The sequence below is a fragment of the Hyposmocoma kahamanoa genome, unplaced genomic scaffold (assembly GCF_003589595.1).
Source record: "Hyposmocoma kahamanoa isolate Upper Pololo Valley unplaced genomic scaffold, ASM358959v1 224, whole genome shotgun sequence".
NCBI lineage: Eukaryota > Metazoa > Arthropoda > Insecta > Lepidoptera > Cosmopterigidae > Hyposmocoma > Hyposmocoma kahamanoa.
The window spans coordinates 8,536,060-8,553,354 of record NW_020653743.1 but is presented as its reverse complement, the minus strand read 5'-3'; the positions used below and the strand labels follow the sequence as shown (position 1 = coordinate 8,553,354).

The 17,295-nt window shown below is 36.3% G+C and overlaps 1 protein-coding gene across 1 annotated transcript in view; it reads left to right on the top strand.

Moving 5' to 3' along the window:
• Positions 1 to 2,533: 2,533 nt before the first annotated feature.
• LOC113228275 overlaps positions 2,534 to 17,295 on the top strand; it is a 51,508-nt gene continuing 36,746 nt past the window's right edge. Inside the window, exons 1-6 of the mRNA XM_026461540.1 lie at positions 2,534 to 2,594; positions 9,045 to 9,219; positions 10,994 to 11,072; positions 12,726 to 12,860; positions 14,653 to 14,806; positions 16,682 to 16,846. Coding sequence (XP_026317325.1) covers positions 2,534 to 2,594; positions 9,045 to 9,219; positions 10,994 to 11,072; positions 12,726 to 12,860; positions 14,653 to 14,806; positions 16,682 to 16,846 — 769 coding nt within the window. The remainder of the gene's footprint in view (positions 2,595 to 9,044; positions 9,220 to 10,993; positions 11,073 to 12,725; positions 12,861 to 14,652; positions 14,807 to 16,681; positions 16,847 to 17,295) is intronic.

Here is a 17,295-nt window from a genome sequence, read left to right as displayed (position 1 = left end):
AGATTGCCAATGACTAAACTATTCCCCCTCTTTTATTCAACTCGTTCCCTTTGTCTATCATCCATGTTGCCAGAAACCTTGGCATTATATTCGATTCCACCCTTTCTTGGTAACCTCGTGTCGCTGATTTTTTTTACCATATAATACCAAATGAGGAGACCAGCAACTCGCGCGGCTGGTTGTAAGCGACACCACTGTCCATAACAGTTGCAGTTTTGCAGTGCCACGCAAAGATTTAACTCATGAATGTGCTGTCACTATGCCCATCACTTTGAGACATAAGTTGACAAATCCCATGTGCCTGTAATTTCGCGAGCACTCTTACCCTTCAAAACCGAAACGCAGTAATGCTTACAGTACTTCCCTGGGTGAACTCTTTCATAAGGAGCTCTACTGCTACTAAAATGCTGATGTCAGTTGATAGGCGTTTGCGGCCTCCGATTCACTGCAAAGGTAGAAAAATGTGCTTCCTTTGAGGACCAAGGTTGAACTTGCGCAGGCTTGCTCTTGCCTATACTGGATTATGTTGATGTTTGTATCATAAAGTCACTTATCTTATTCAAATAATTACGTCTCCGTCTTCTGCCTCTCTTTCCTTAGATCTTTCCTTATAGTTATAATGCTTCTAAGAAAACTGTCTTGACGTATCAGATACCCAAATATTTTTATCCTTCAGTTTTCCATTGTCTTTAATAAGCTTCTCTTTTCTTGCACTATTCTTACCTTTTCATTCCATAAAAATCGATATACAATAGATGCAGCGTGTAAGTTAAAAGGTTTCAAAGTTTTCAGCAAAGTGAAGAACCATTAAAAATATCTGTTAGTTCGTTCGCTGAAAACTTTATATATATATGTGTGTGTAGTACAAGTGATATATTACGTATAAGTGGAAAAGTAAAGGAAAACTTATGAATAATGGTGTCAAGTAAGGATTACAACGTTTGTTGGTTTTAGGCTTTAGCCCGCCCTTAATCTTTCTGATCGGTGTAAACTAAACTAATTATAAAAAGGAGGCAAGTAATCGATATAAACGAAGTCAATAACTGGCCTTTCAGTTAGGAACTGTTAAGAATTATGTTATTTTCTCTGTATTGACTGCTGAATTACATATTATTTTATGATACCTAATGACAGGACGAAGAAGTCGTGCGCCTGGTGTTAAGGGAAACGCCCTGAACATAGCAGTTGCAGTGCCACACAGGGCTTTAAAATCTCAAAGCTGATGGACGCTGCCACTGCGCCCGTCAGCTTGAAACATGGTGGCAGTTCACAAGGCTTTGTGTATTTGCGTATTTGACATATTTGGCAAACAATAACCATGTGTAGATAGTCTGTATAACAAAGTATTTGCCTAGTTGGCCTATTCGATAAATACAGCAAACACCAAACTCACGTTACCGCGCTCTGGGGGTCGAAGAACCTTACGACAACTAGATTCGATTTGGTGTCTTACGATTTCTTTTCATTTTTATTCACAACACCCCAATTGAACGTCAAACTGTCGTGTTCGAAACCAAACCGAAATGACGTTACACCGTACGATTACTCGAACTTCTCGACCGGCAAGGGCTACAGACGTTATTCAGAACACAGTTATTCAATGAAAGTTACCGAACGTCATATTGTTTATATAATACTTATAGAACTCCTATTGTTTAAATAATCCTAGAATAACGTCCTATTATTTTAAATAAAGTCTGGATTTTGCTTAATTTTATTAATTCATTTTAATGCAAGACGATGCATTACTATATTTTAGGTCTTTTAAAAATATTTATAAAAGGATTTTCGTATTCCACCGACTAATTCCGTAAGCGCGGTTGGATAACGATATCGTATCCGAATCGAACGTTTAAATTGAATGTTCTGAATAGCTCGGAAAGCGCTCTTCGATTCGAGAACAATATCCATAGAATGATTCGGTTAAACTATCCAAGCCAAATAGCAAATTCGCAAGTAAATCGTCCACACTACGGTCATATCCGTTATTTTAACTCCTTATTTGGCTGACGGTCATATTTGTCAGTGTTTGTATATTTATCTGCTCGTCAAATATTTTTCCAAAAGTGCCAAAAAAACAATAGCGAATGAAGTAGCCATATGAAACGCCGCCATTAAGTTGACAAGTTCTATATATATGTGCCTGACATTGTAATAAGCTGTATGATATTTATACACCCAAGTCCATTACTTTTCTTGAGCCTGTCGGATGAACCGGAAATTCCTATATGGAACAACAATACGAAACAAGTACGAAATCTTCCCGCGAGATATTCCCGCACGCGAATTATAGCATTTGTGAACAGTCTGCTTACAGCTCGTACAATGTTATCAAATATCTGTGACCCTGCGTATCACTTACGAATAAGACGCGAGGCGGAATACGCGTATCATAAGACTGTTATTAAAAAAAAAGTAGCAGAAGTACTAGTGAAGAAACAGAAATATGAAATAGTGAATTTTGTTTTATTTGAAATTTACTTGCGCTTCTTTTAGTTTGTATTTAATTATATCATTTAAAAAATAAATAAATATGAAGTTATGTACTGTGTTAGCAATAGTGTTATGTATTATTTCCGTGAATTTCGCAAACGGTGAGTAATGTTCGAGTTTGTTTCTTCATGATTATTGTTTTGTGAAACAGAACATTTGAGTAAATAGGCAACGACAGTTTATCATTCGATGATTAATGGTTATAAATCTGGTTAAATATATTCGACAGATTATTAGAAACAGTACCTAATAGATCTCCTTGTACTCATTACTGCTGCAGCTGTAATGTGAACATTACTGCGTTGCGATTTTGAAGGGTAAAAGGATGCCGGTGAAATTACAGGCACGTGGGATTTGATAATATCGAGCTCGTTTGCGTGTCTAAATCGCGTATATTTATTGTTCCAAACAAACCGAGGTTTTTTATTTCTTATTTTTTATAAAAATGTAAGTGCACATTTGACCTCCATCTCACCTGATAGACAGTGACGATGAGGTCGACGATGAAGCATGCACACCTAAATAATGCCTATTCACTCTCGCCTTGAAAAGGTTCAAGTTATAACGTTCAGGGAACAAGTCTGCTTGCAGGGAATTCGATTCCATAGTCGTTCGCCATATAAATGTGGAAATGTAACGCTTCGTGAGAATCTTAGGAATATCCATAACATAGGGGTGGAACCCAAACCTACGTCTAGTCTAAAACGTTGGTTTATTGTTTCTTTACCTTGAAGTTTCATATACGGACCCATAACCTCCAACAAAAACATTATTTCTCTTGTGGCATGTACTGTTTACTGTTTACCTGTTGCACAAATGTTTGCAGCGTGTATAATGCCGCCCAATCGTTTCAACAAACAAAATTAACTGTATGTGTGTCATCTCACACGTCACCCGTGGGTCCGACCGCAGTACATTTAAGAACAATAACACTAGCTTCTGAACACATAAGATGTTTGCCTTTTCCTAGTATGACGCTGTTGAAAACAAGTAAATATCTATATAGTTGTTTTCACTTCATTATTTGAGGTGCAGTATAAATAGAAAGGTCGCAAGATCATCGCAACTCGCGAATTATAAACAAGATGTAAGATATGACTGGGGGTGACGATATATTAATAAGAGAGAGCAGAAAGCGGATAGATTATGCCATAAATATTCCGGTGGGAAAGATAAATCAATAAAGAGACAATTCATTTCGGATTTCGTATTTTGAAATAAATTATTTTGTTTAAAAGATGTTGACAAATACTTATTATCGAGTTCTTAGATTTTCGCTAATGTTACACATAGAAAACGAAACAATTTTTTTGGATGTGAATCGAGTTCATTTGTTTTTTCAAACAAACCAACAACGTTTCGAGTCTGGGCCCGGATTTTAATTCAAATTGGAATCGGTAGCCCATTCGCACTTATACGCCTCGACTCGGAAAAGGCGCAGTTTCCGATCGGGAGACGCAATCAAAAGCAAGCAGGTCTCGTAGTCACCTAGGAACCTAACAGCACTAGCTTTAGTAGCAGTAGAGCTCCTTGTAAAAGAGTTCGTCCAGGGTAGTACTTGCCACCTTACCTATTTCTGCCGCCAAGCAGTAATGTCAGCATTACTGTATTCCGGTTTTGAAGGGTAAGGGTGCTAGTGAAATTATAGGCACATGGGACTTGTCAGCTTATGTCTCAGGGTGACGAGCGTAGTGGCAGTATCCCTCTGATCTTTGCGATTTAAAACTCAGAGTGGCATTGCAACTGTTATGGACAGGCATGTAGCTTACCATCAGGCTCACGGCTTGTTCGTCCCGTCACTTGAAACTGTTAAAAAAATATTTTGTAAAATAAAACATTTTGACAAATATGTACTTATTATCAAGTTCTTAGATTTTCGAATCTAAATTGCGTTAATTTGTTTTTTCAAACAAACCAACGTTTCGAGTCAGGTCCCGTAATCACGGCTGACTGATAGATGGCTTTATCATCCCACCAGCCGTGACCGTGGAACCTGTAAACCCGAAATATGTGGCTTTTTTGGCACCAGAAACCTAACCGCCTAACTGGAAAATCGGCTTATCGTACAAAATGTAATATATAAATCTGTACATTTTGAAACGAATTCCCTGTTTCAATTTTTAAAGGACGTGTCTTGACGCTTATTTTCAAATTAGATGTTGATAGGACGGGAGTGCAGTATAGACGACCTTAGTGACCTCGGGTTATATTCCCGGTAGGACCTATTTGAGAAATGACGTTTTCTAAATTGGTTCTGGTCTGAGTGCTCTGGCTCTGGATCAGGTAATTAAATTAAAAGGTGTGGTTGTCTGGCACATTATTATTATTATTATTTTGGAAATCTATGCCACGACTGATCGGGGTCAAGTACTCAGGGTCAAGAACCGGCGAATAATACCTGCCATATCGAGCAAGATCGCTTTCTAAATTATTATTATATTTGAGGAAGTCTTTACAACGCTTTAAGGGGTGTGTGGCAACATACTATGTTATATACAGAGTCTATACAGCCTCAAATGGCTTTGGTTGATTCCGATAACAGTGAAAGTGTAGAATTAATCCTTTGGAAACAATATGTAGTAAAATAGGATATACACTGATTACTATACGGTGTGAAAACACGATTTTTAAAAATTTTCACGATAGAAAAAAAACACAAATTTCCTTTCAAACCGCTGTATTCAACAGGTGCTTTACATAAACCAATGGTTTTTTTTATATCAACTGAACTACCTAAATAGAACACGTATTAGTATACGTGTTCCATTTAGGTAGTTCGTAGTACGATATACATTTTTTAAATTGTTTAATTTCGTTTGTAAAAAAAATAAATTCTGCAATACAGCCAGTGTCTCTGCTGCTCGACCCAAGCAAAATGAACCGAATACCGTGCTAATAAGCACGGGAAAAATTTGAATTCAAGCTAATTACAGGATGTTCCATTTGGAGTGGAGTAGACAAAAATCGAACGACTGGAAGACAGTCCCGCTTTCCGCTTATGAGATAGCGTACAACCTAAGAACTTCAAGAAAACGTGATCTTAGGAAATAAACACATCTTGTTTACAATCGGTACTCTTAGGCACAATTTACGTTGCCGCGTAACGGATTTAAAAATAATCTTTGTAACCACATCATATTGAATTTTATGTCAATTGTGTATACAAACTATGTAGATACGAGTTAAACAACTGATCACGTGTCTTCCTGAGAATTCTCGCGCAGACTCTGGAATTCCTGCAGCCGTATCGTAGTTTGTATGTTACACAATTAACGTAAAGTACCTACATTATTCTATATACAATTTGGTTACCGTAATCCGTTCCGTGTTGCGGCAATGTAAATAGAGCCTTAGTGGATCGTTTTATCAATACCCAGCCTCATATAATAATTTAGATTATATTAATTATTATTTTATACAAAATATATTTAATTTATTTACTTCAGGGAGATGGTAATATCATGTTATACTACTGCTTAGAAGTTTCTAGCAAACACGTAACAAATGCTCATAGGATGAATTTTTCTTCCCGCTTTATTAACATTATAAAGTTTTTAGCTCTTTACTATAGAAATGGAAAGGAATTATAGCAGTTTACATACATTTTATTATACTCCTAAAATGTGCGACAGACAAGGTAGTTGGAATATCTAAATATATCGTATAAAACGTAACATACGTCAAAAGTGCTTTTAAAACATGAAAATCTAAAAATAATATGAATTTTATCTCCCTTTGTAGCGGACTGTATCAATGGGTTCGGGTAGGTGCTATCAAAGAGTGAGCAAGACCAAAGTAAATGTACCTACTTACAGTTCAGACAACGCACCGCTATCAATCAAAACAGAAACAATAGTAAAGAAATGGCGCCAAAAACAATCACATTTAATTTTGGAATTTAATATGAAACTGAAAAAAGAAAAAGACCATATAAAATATATTATATACAACGGAGATTTGAAGCGTGTGCTGTGATTCGCTACATTCTTATTTAAACATAGAAGTTAGTCTATTAATTTTGTTCGTAAAATCATTAGATCTCTTTCCTAAATTTGCTTGTCATTTTGCAAATGTGACCTTATTAAACCAAACGTGCGATAACACAGTATGTTCTTTTTTAACTGGGACAGTAAGGGGAAATCCGAAACTATAACCTATCTTAGGATTTACCATTAAGTCTTTTTTGTGCAAACAATATTGGCGTTGCCAATTTCTTGGTCAAGCGTGAGTTGTCTATAAAAATGGAGTGTCATACTTAATTTCGACAAACACTATTTCGGCTCAACAGTACTTCGACTACACATTAATTCGACAGAACACTACTTCAACAAAACACATGTTCGACAGGTCACTAGTCCGATAGACCACTGCTTCGACAACACAAACATTCGACAGGTCACTATTGATAAATAACTGCTTAACAAGTTTATTAATTATTTCTCAGACATAAATATGTATATGATATATTCCGCTTAAGAATGAAGTGGTCCTAAGTAGTCTGTCAGTACAGCAATATTGTACTTATATTTATATTTCATGTTCTGTCGGAATAGTAACCTGTCGAATACATATGTTGTCGAAGTAGTTTTCTGTCGATGTAGTGAGCTATCGAATGTTTGTGTTGTCGAAGCAGTATTCTGTCGGACTAGTGACCTGTCGAACATGTGTTTTGTCGAAGTAGTGTTCCGTGGAATTAATGTGTAGTCGAAGTACTGTAATGTTATTCGAAATTAAGAATGATACTCATTGGAAGAAAAAATCGGGGCAGCCAAGTGACAGCAGTGTAATAACAATTAAGCAACATTAAACTGCGGAAGACTCATCCAAACTCTACCAATGATTTCGTGTCTAGAGACTTAGAATGACAATTAACTATTACCAAAACTTTCCAGCAAGGTGAAAGATCAATTTTAAGTGATAACTATCTTCCCTCAAGTGTATGTCTGGTTCACAGTTCTCATGTTTGTATACGAACTCGTATTTGACGGGGATCTGATCTGTTTGCTTGTCTAAAAACAGACCTATATATTTGCGCGGACCTTTTTAAATTTAGATCTTTATTATAAATAACAGTATATTTTCTTTTTCTTTTTTATTTGTATGTAATGTGCCAGACAATCACACCTATTACCTGATCTCAAGTTAGAGCCCGGAAATGATCACAGGGTCACTACGCAGGTAGAATGAATGTAGAAATTTTCGTTCTCCCAAATTGGTTCAACTGAAAATCGAATTTCGTCATCTAGCATCCACATTGGTAACCGCTGGGCCAGGCAAAGAATAACTAGACTACTTTATGTGCCTAGTTAAATATAGAAATCCTGTCATCTGAAGAGGCCCTGTATGATCCACCCACGCCGTCATAATTTACCCACTTGTTTAGCTGATTGGTTTTATTACCGAAGTACACGTAAAATACGTGCAAGTAACCGTGGAGTTGAGAATAATATTAATATTAACATTAGAGCTAAGTCCAAACTTATGGTACCACGATTTCGAAGGTAAACAACTCTTTTATGGGGAACTGTAAACGTTTTTACAATAAGATTCCGGAGTATATATTAAGTTTATCATTTCCTAAGTTTAAAAACTACATTAAAAATATTTTGATCGAAAAATCATATAAAATTGAAGACTACGTGTTAGATAAAGATGTATGGAAAGACGACACGGCTCCAGAATTCACACAAATTTGATTCAAAGTGTATTCCATAGCATTTAAGTTTATTTAAAAAGAGCAATCCCTAGAGTTTCTTGCTCGTTCTTCTCAGGGAGTTCATCGTAGTGAACGAGCAGTAGCTTAAATGTGACGTTTTCAAGTGTAAATTTATTTTTTACCTATGGAATAAATAACTTTGACTTTGACTTTGGGAAAATAAGCCCGTTTCTACACATAGAGCAATATATGCTATAATAAAATCACGACAGTCATGTATAGCTACCTAAAAATACATTTCTGTCTTTAGATAAAGTTTTACTAACGTAACAAATGCTTATAAGTTAAAAACATGATGATCCCGGCGGCCCAACGGTTTGCACTGCGGGACTTGGATGAGGAGGTGCCGAGTTCGAGTCTCGGTAGAACCAATTTGGGGAACGAACTTTTCTAAATCGGTACTGGTCTGGGCGTTTTGTTAGTAATGTTATATTGCTGTTAGCTGGTTTTACCTACATTTACGGATCAAAATAAACGATATTTCTCAGGGATAACAACGATGTCTAGTAAATTATGCCTTTGATCCAGATAAAGAATATTTTGAGAAGTTTTGTTCTCAAACTCTGCAGTCATCTTCCTTCAATTCACTTTCAACGTAGGCTTATTCATGGTAGATATACTACGCGTTGTTGTGTGCAGCAGTAAAAAGATAAATCCAGAATTGGATCCAATTCTCAACTCGCCTTCTCTCAACGTTGGTAGAGGTCTTTGGTTCGAGTCCAGCCGGATCGAAGGGTTGGTTTCGGAATGAGAGATTTCATGGTTGGCTTTAGTACCTACTGACACCTGTGTAACGCCTATAATCCATGTTGACTAATAATGAAACTATTTCCAGCCTTAACCTCAGAGGAAAGAGCAGAAGTGACCGACTCATGTTGTGTTCACGGCGAAGCGTACGCAGTGCTGGGCAACCAGGATTGCGACGGCACCGAACCCCCTGACAGCATTGAGGTCAACCAGACGTTGGTGTGTATTGAGGTGATGAAGAGCTGCTGCCAACAGTACATCAAGTTAGTACTTTAACAATAAGTTCTTAAGTTTTCGCGATTGTTAGGCTGATTACACACAACGCCGGAACAACAGGGGCACCGCCGCCACTGCGTGGTTTTTTTCAGGATATTTTTCCTTTAATTTCCCACATTTGATATTGACACCTGTCAAAAGTTTAAATTTTAAAAATTTCCTCTATTTCAAATTTTTCGGAAAATTGGCTAACAGCATCCTTAAATTCGTATACACACTTTCATACACATACTGTTGCGACGGCGTACTTGATAGCAATTCCTAGTAATATACTATTTTAGTTGAACACGCGCTTGCCTGCAGTCGCGCCGATGGTACTGCGGTATGACAAAATGACGTCTTGTCCGCAGTACCTGCATTTGAAATGAAAAAAATTTTTAGAAAAGTATATCCAAGTAGACTATACTATAGGTACAGTCTATGATAGTGAACAAATGCAGAAAGTGAAATAAGAAATTGAAGATTAATACTTCACTGTACTGTAAATATTGTATACAAATATAAAAAGTTCACAAATTAACCTTAATCTCCTTTACATTACCTGCCCGCGAATATTTTCATAGTGATATATACCTTTCGAACCACACATGCACTCCACTCACTTATTACATATCTACATACACAAACACACACCACTAAATAAAAACACCCATTCATCTACAATTACACAACCACACACTCCGTACCCACACACATACATCGTATACCTTTCTTCTTTTTCATCGTATTTCTTTCTTTTGTTTCCAATTACCTTGTCCATGCTTAAGTATAATTGCTTATTCGTATTACAGTTAATATTATGACTACGTACCTTATATTCTGACACCATATTGATTTTTTATTTCTGAATTACTTATTTTTATACCTTAGACCTGGCAGAATCATCAATGTCGTAGTTCGATTGAACTCTAATGATAATGCAGAGTCGGGCCCTTATTGCTGACACAGTACACTCAAGTCTGCACCTCGACACAACATACACTCCAGACAGACCATACCCGCAAACCTAGACTAGCCTTTTTCTTCATTATTACCATTGTACCCAGGGCAGATTTGCCCTAAGGTCCAGTAGCCCCGGGCCTAGAGCGGCCAGACTTTAGGGCCGGCTAATCGTGACAAAAAATTCACGATGATGATAAAAGTGATAACAAGAAATAACTCAAAATACCTAAATATTCTAAAGGCTCACGCACATTATGGCGGGCCGCACTGCACCGCATCGTGTAACAATAATCTTCCTAAATCACTGTTGTACATTTTATGTATAAAATATAGATATGTTACATATCTATAATGTAATGTATAATCACTACATCACTACATATTATCACTACCGCGTCTGGCTGTCTGATCGCGATAAAATAATAAACTACTGAACGGATTTTCATGCGGTGTCCACCATTAGACAGAGTAGCTATTATAGTTAAATAAATTTCTGAATTGATTTCGATAAAAGTTGGCAATAAAGTAAATTGATTATGTAGTCTACCAGTATATGATGAGTGCTGAGAAAGGGGCGGCTGGTACTGACTACATGGCCTGAGGCCTAGGGTACTGAAAATCCGCCACTGATTGTAGGTATGTCATAAGTTTGTTTGATATCCTACCTATCTAATAGTAAAATGACGCAAATAGAAAACTAACATTTTTAGAAAACGGACGAAATAGTTTTAGAAAAAGGAACGTACGTGGCACCTGCCAAAGGTATACTTGGCGTATTTTTAGTAGTTCAAAAAATACATATACAAACTTTGTTTTTAGACGAAAAGCAGACTGCGCTCACGGAATGACATTCTCCAGTGCAAAGCGTTGCTCTAGTCCTGATACTGACATCGGAAAGGTAATTAAATGAACGATCATCCATCATTCAAAAAGTCATCCTTGGTTATAATAGAGTCACATGTGATCATACGTCCACAGTGCTTGTATTACAGGAAAGTCATAAGAATGATAATACGAACTACATGAAATAAATTATGTATATTATGTAACATTTTATAACTCCCATCATCATCCACATCATCGTCCACTGCTGAACATAGGTCTCCCCCAAAGATTTTCAAACGCACGCTTTTTATCGTATTATCGCACGCGACGTGGTTCCATGGGTTACTCGCTCCCCTTACAAGATCATCGCCTCGCGTACGCATTTACGCCTCTCGTAAAAACTTCCTCCAACTTCTTCCAACAGACTCTGTCTTGTACGAATCTTGGACACAGCGATCCTGCTATTTCTGCAATATCATCGCTCCATCTCTTTGATGTCTTCTTTGGTTATAAAGCGGGTACCAATTCTTCACTGTCTGTGACCACCTTTTGTCTGTGGCTCTTTGAACGTGGCCAGCCATTTCCATTTTAGGGATAATACTCGCTTTATAACATCACTTGCCATTGTGTTTTTCCTCACCGTTGAGCTTTTAGCATGGTCTTTCAGCTTTATATTAATGTAGCTTCTTTTTATCCCTCTTTGGCAGATTCTTATTTTGTTGAGATAAGAATTTTTGAATTCTCCTGTTTGACATGCATATCCTCAGCAAGAGGTCAGACAGATGTTCAGTGGTTTTGTTTTTATATTTGTAAGTAGGAATCCTTCAAAAATTTCTTTCCTAAGTTAGTACTTAATAATTATAATAATAATAAAAATGGTTTTGTCCATTGACTGAGTTTCCACATCAAAGTGCAATCAAATTTCTTAGATATCATCTTCAAGATGCTGTATGCCCCACACTCTGTCTATAAGCGAGTTCGTTTTCTTGCGCCATACAACGTTGAACTGTCTCTGCGCGTGTCTCAACGAACATACTCGAAGCACTACAGAATTGAGGCAGCCCCAACAGCACCCTGAATGCGTTACTAAGTATATTGGATGCGCAGAACATTGTACGCACGTTGATTGTATCCGAACCACAGGCTCAACGAGTACAGAGAAGTGCAGAACGCTTTTAAGACGAAGTATTTTAGCGAGAAAATTAATTGACACAGAACCGTAAACCGCTGGGCAATTTTGAAGTTTTGGGATAAATGTGAATTGAATAACTATAGGGGCTTCTGTTGAAAACCAATATTTAGCAGGTTTTCTGTAGTACTTAAAGATAATATCTACATATAATAATTATGTGCAAAGTTAGATACCTATTTTATTTTTGAATAATTAGTTTTAGATTTTTATTTTAGCCTGTTTTCGGGATTTTATATGATCGGGTAAAGTACATCATATCGTGTAACGAGTTAGCACATTATTTAGACAATAACCATAGATGTATCGTATATTTTTTATAAAACCAATACTTAACAGTATATCTTAAACCATTTGATGTAGCAAAACAGTTTTTCAGCTTCTCCTCCGGTGACACATGTGACTGTATATACAACAAATACGACTGTAAAAGTTACGTTTTCTTACAAAATTAATTCATATGACTAACTTGTCTTATGTAGCCTACGCGGCGTGTACATTCACGTAAAAGTAATTATAAATTTTATTCATTTTCAGAATTGTTGTGAAGAGTGTTCCCTTGGAAGGCTAACAGGCGAGTCTCAAGGCAAATTTGGATGTGGGGGACCACCAGACAACGACATGAGTACTGCGACGACTCTCAGGAAGAACGCATTTTATAAGTGCTGTCTGGTAACTTAGCCTATTTCTACTTAGTTACCTATTTGTTATGTAGGTTTGTCAGTTTCAACACTCTCGCGGACCTAATATCAACTGTGAGCGCAATTTAACTAACATTTCGTACCCTTGGTATAATTAAAGATCAACAACTCCAAAGTACAAGACAGCGTTGTCGAGTATTTCGTACCTATTGTTACACCAGATGTCGCGACGAGTACCAAATTGGTATTTTTGTAACTAATTTGTTTTACTTTGACAAGCTGTAATTTATCCAAGCTACTCTAATTTCTAGTGACAACAAACAAATTAACTAGATGGCGCTTATTGCATAGATTTGTATTTGGCAAAATACAAATCTATGTATTTGGCAAAATACAAATCTATGTACGTGTATAAAATGTGTACGTGTATAAACGTATGTCTCAGGGTGACGGGCGCTGTGACAGTGTCCCTCAGATCTTAACGATTTAAAGCTCTGAGTGGTACTGCAACTGTTATGGACAAGCGTGTCGCTTACCACCAGGTGTGCGACTGATTCGTGCCGTCACTTGATATTATAAAAAAAAAAAAATTATGTATACTGCCGGCTATTCTTTTATTTTGTTTAGGATGAGTGCCGTCTACCCATATTAGAAAACGTTAATGTATAAATTCGTTTGTAACACACACTGCCATCTATCGACACGCATATTTATCAAAGTTCAGAAAGTAATTTTAGTTCATGGTCAATAATTGAACAACATTACAAGTAAATTATAATGTCTTATATTTCATATTAAAGAGGAATTAATTAATTTAGTAGCAGTAGAGCTCCTTATAAATTCGTCAAGGGAAGTACTGCTATCCTACCTATTTATGCCGCCAAGCAATGTCAGCATTACTATGTTCCGGTTTAAAAGGGTAAAGGGAAGTACTGCTATCTTACCTATTTATGCCGCCAAGCAATGTCAGCATTACTATGTTCCGGTTTAAAAGGGTAAAGGGCGCAAAATTGTGTACACAGCCGGCTATTCTTTTATTGTGTTTAGGATTAGCTCCATCTATCTATATTAGGAAGCGTTAATTTATAAATTCTCTCTTGAGCATGAGCTATCATATCATGATCAATATTTGAATAGCAGTCCTCTTGAGTTATAGGTTCATGGTATATAATAAAGCCACATGTCATAGTGATCATACTCTCTCATACATCTGAAGTGCTTTTATGACATGAAAGTCATACTGCCGTCTTTGTCATAAACAACATAATCGTCATTTTTAGCGAAACTGAGTTATTAGTATACTTGGGATCGACAAAACGAGATCTACATACAACCACCTATAAGCGGGTTTTTTATGTTATTTAGTTTCAGTTTTATTGTTAAGCATAGACAACTGAAAGAATATTTATCGAAAAAAAAATCTTGAAAAATGCAAATGCGTTGTTTATAACAAGGATACATTAAATTTTCTAACTGTCCCATTTAAGTATAATAAAAAAACCGACCTCAAAAGCCATTCATCCCCAAATTTGCAAAAAAAAGAATCATCACAATCGATTCACAAATTTTGTATGTATGTTATCGCGTAACATACATACAAAATTTGGAATTGAGAACCTCCTCCATTTTTGAAGTCGGTTAAAAAGGTAATTAGGTAAAAGGTGACTAATTTCGTTTGTAGAATTTTTCAACCTCTCTCCTGAAAATTTTACATTTATTACACAAAGAGAGCGATTTATAGACACTGGCTAAGATTTTCGTTTAATTTTTTTATAACAATTGACTTGATCCGTATTTTATTCAAAATATTTCCACATCTTCAGGAAGCAGCCAATAAACCCCCAGTTGAGGTTGTTACGGAGAAAATCACTTGTAAACCTGATTCATGCGAGCAAACGTGCAATATCGAAAATGACAAAGTAACCTGCAGTTGTCATGATGGCTATCGACTCTCGAGCGATAAGAAGTCTTGCAAAGGTAAAAAACTCTGTATGGAATACAAGGCCCAATAATACTCTACTAGACATGAAAGTCCAAGGATAAAGAAAAAAATCAAGATGTTAAACTAAAATCTATTTCGTCGTCTTAGAGTAAATACCTCGTATGTGACTTCTATCGTAATTTTTCAGGACGAAAATAAAAATATGGTGTAAAATGTAGCAAACGCAATAATGTCTATAGTCAGCATTTTAATTACTTAAATTATACCTCTTTCAGATACTAGATTAGTTTTATGTACTTTATATTTGAGCAAGAAGTTTATAAGCTTATTTTCAACAAAAATCAGTAAAAACGAACTATGTGAAAACGATGCATGTGAGGTTTTCTCTCTGAGGCGAGGAGGTGAAGCGAGGATTTGAATGAATGAATGAATGAAATATTCTTTATTGCACTTAAAATTACAATGAAATACATTAGCTTTCATACATTAGTAAGTTAATGTGCAACAGACGGCCTTATTGCTATGTAGCAATTTCTTCCAGGCAACCTTACGATAGGCATTTCGGATATGCAAAAAGGGGTGCAACCAAAGAATATCATAAGTAATAATATATCATAGTATCATAATATCATCATAAGTACACTACATAATAAGTAATAATAAAAATATATACATATCCGTAGATAGATATACATATACATACTAATAATATTAATGTGAATACATACCTACATAACAATAAATACACAATAATATTAAATGCTTATAGACTTTTAGAGGAAAAAGAAAAATGATGTATAAATGTAGGAAATAAATGGAAGGATAGTAGACACACGAAACTTAGAAGTTGAGGAAGTGATCCTTGACAAGTTATTTGAAGGAATCAAGAGAAAGGGATCGTCGAATCGATTCAGGGAGAGAATTCCACAATCTGATCGCAGAAATGGTAAAAGTGTTGGAATAAAAGTTAGAGATATAAGAGAGCAAGTTCAGTATGAGAGTATCAGAGGAGCGAAGGGGACCCAAGAGTGAAAAGTAAAGCGATCTTTAAGATAACAAGGCGTAAAGGGATAAAATAGAATTGAGTGGAGTTGTGAAAGGATATGAAGATCTCTACGCCGATGGCTTATGGGGTTTAAGACTGTAGTTACGAGATTTAAAACTATAGTGAAATAAAAACTTTATACTAATGGTTATGTACAACTTCTGCGTACTTGTAAGAGTAACCTCTAGAGTTTCTTGCTCTTTCTTCTCAGGGGATACTGTATTATGAACAAGCAGTAGAGTTTAATCAATATGAGGATTTCAAGTGTAGTTTACTTACCTATGAAATAAAGATGATTTTAGTTTGAGTTTGAGACCGACACGCCGACATCAGCTGTATGCGCTTCCCGTGCGGCACTCCTGCCATGCCGACAACGCGCCCACGAAATGCTGTCTCATGTAGCTTATTGTCTTGGCTCTGAGGTCCAGGATGCTAACAGCTTTTATGACAGCATTAGCAAACTAGAGTGTAAAGCAAATGTAGCGTAGTAATCAAATATGTACGTAGTATAACCAATTAGCATTTTTGTGTATTCTTCAATAAATAAAAAAACAAAAATGTATGTTTAAAAGCAAAGCGTTAAATTTGATTTTAATTGGCATACAAAAACAAGAACTGTTCGTTCTTACCTATCAGTTGCTATTCTGGAAGACAATGTTCACTCTATATCTACAGTTCTATCAGCTACAAAAATATAATTGTGTATATCCACAAAACATTTTTGTGTTCACAAATTTTAAGATGAATCTGAGTCGGATAAGCTCCATATTACATTTGAGAAGCAACTTGGCCTCAGTCTACGACTTTCTCCTCAAAAAACCCTTTCTAGATATCCCATATATCATCAATACTTTTATCATTCCAGATATCAACGAATGTGCTGAGTCAACTGACGATTTGTGCACATCTGACGGCACAGTCTGTCACAACACTCCCGGTTCGTTCAAGTGTGTGCCAATAAAAAAGAGAGAGGTTGGTTTCTCATGCCCGCCCGGTTACAAACCTAATGTCAAGAATCAAGTTTGTGACGGTAAGTAGTCGTTCTCTTGCATTATCTATAATAATATTTACAAATCACTACTAATAATGTGTATATTCTTCTTCTTAAAATGACTCTCCACTATTTGAAGTTGGCCGTCAATATGGCAAATTTGTCTTTGTCCCTGTTCAAGGCCAGTTGTTCTGCACTCGTGACTTTGGTCCAGTCCCTTATGTTATGTGATTTGACGCTTCTTGATGATTCGCACCAGTTGCCGTGAGGTGTTAATGCGCAGGAGTACTGTCTCGTGTATATGTATAAGCTTCTATAATAAGATTTATCCGTTTAACTTTTTAGATTGTTTCTTTCTATGATATTTGAAATAAATATAATAGTAAATGATAAATGTGTACAAAGAGCAGCCCCTAGAGTCTTCTGAGGCGCATTTGCCTTACAAATTAGTAATAGTATCTAATCAATGTGACGCAATGTGTGAAAAA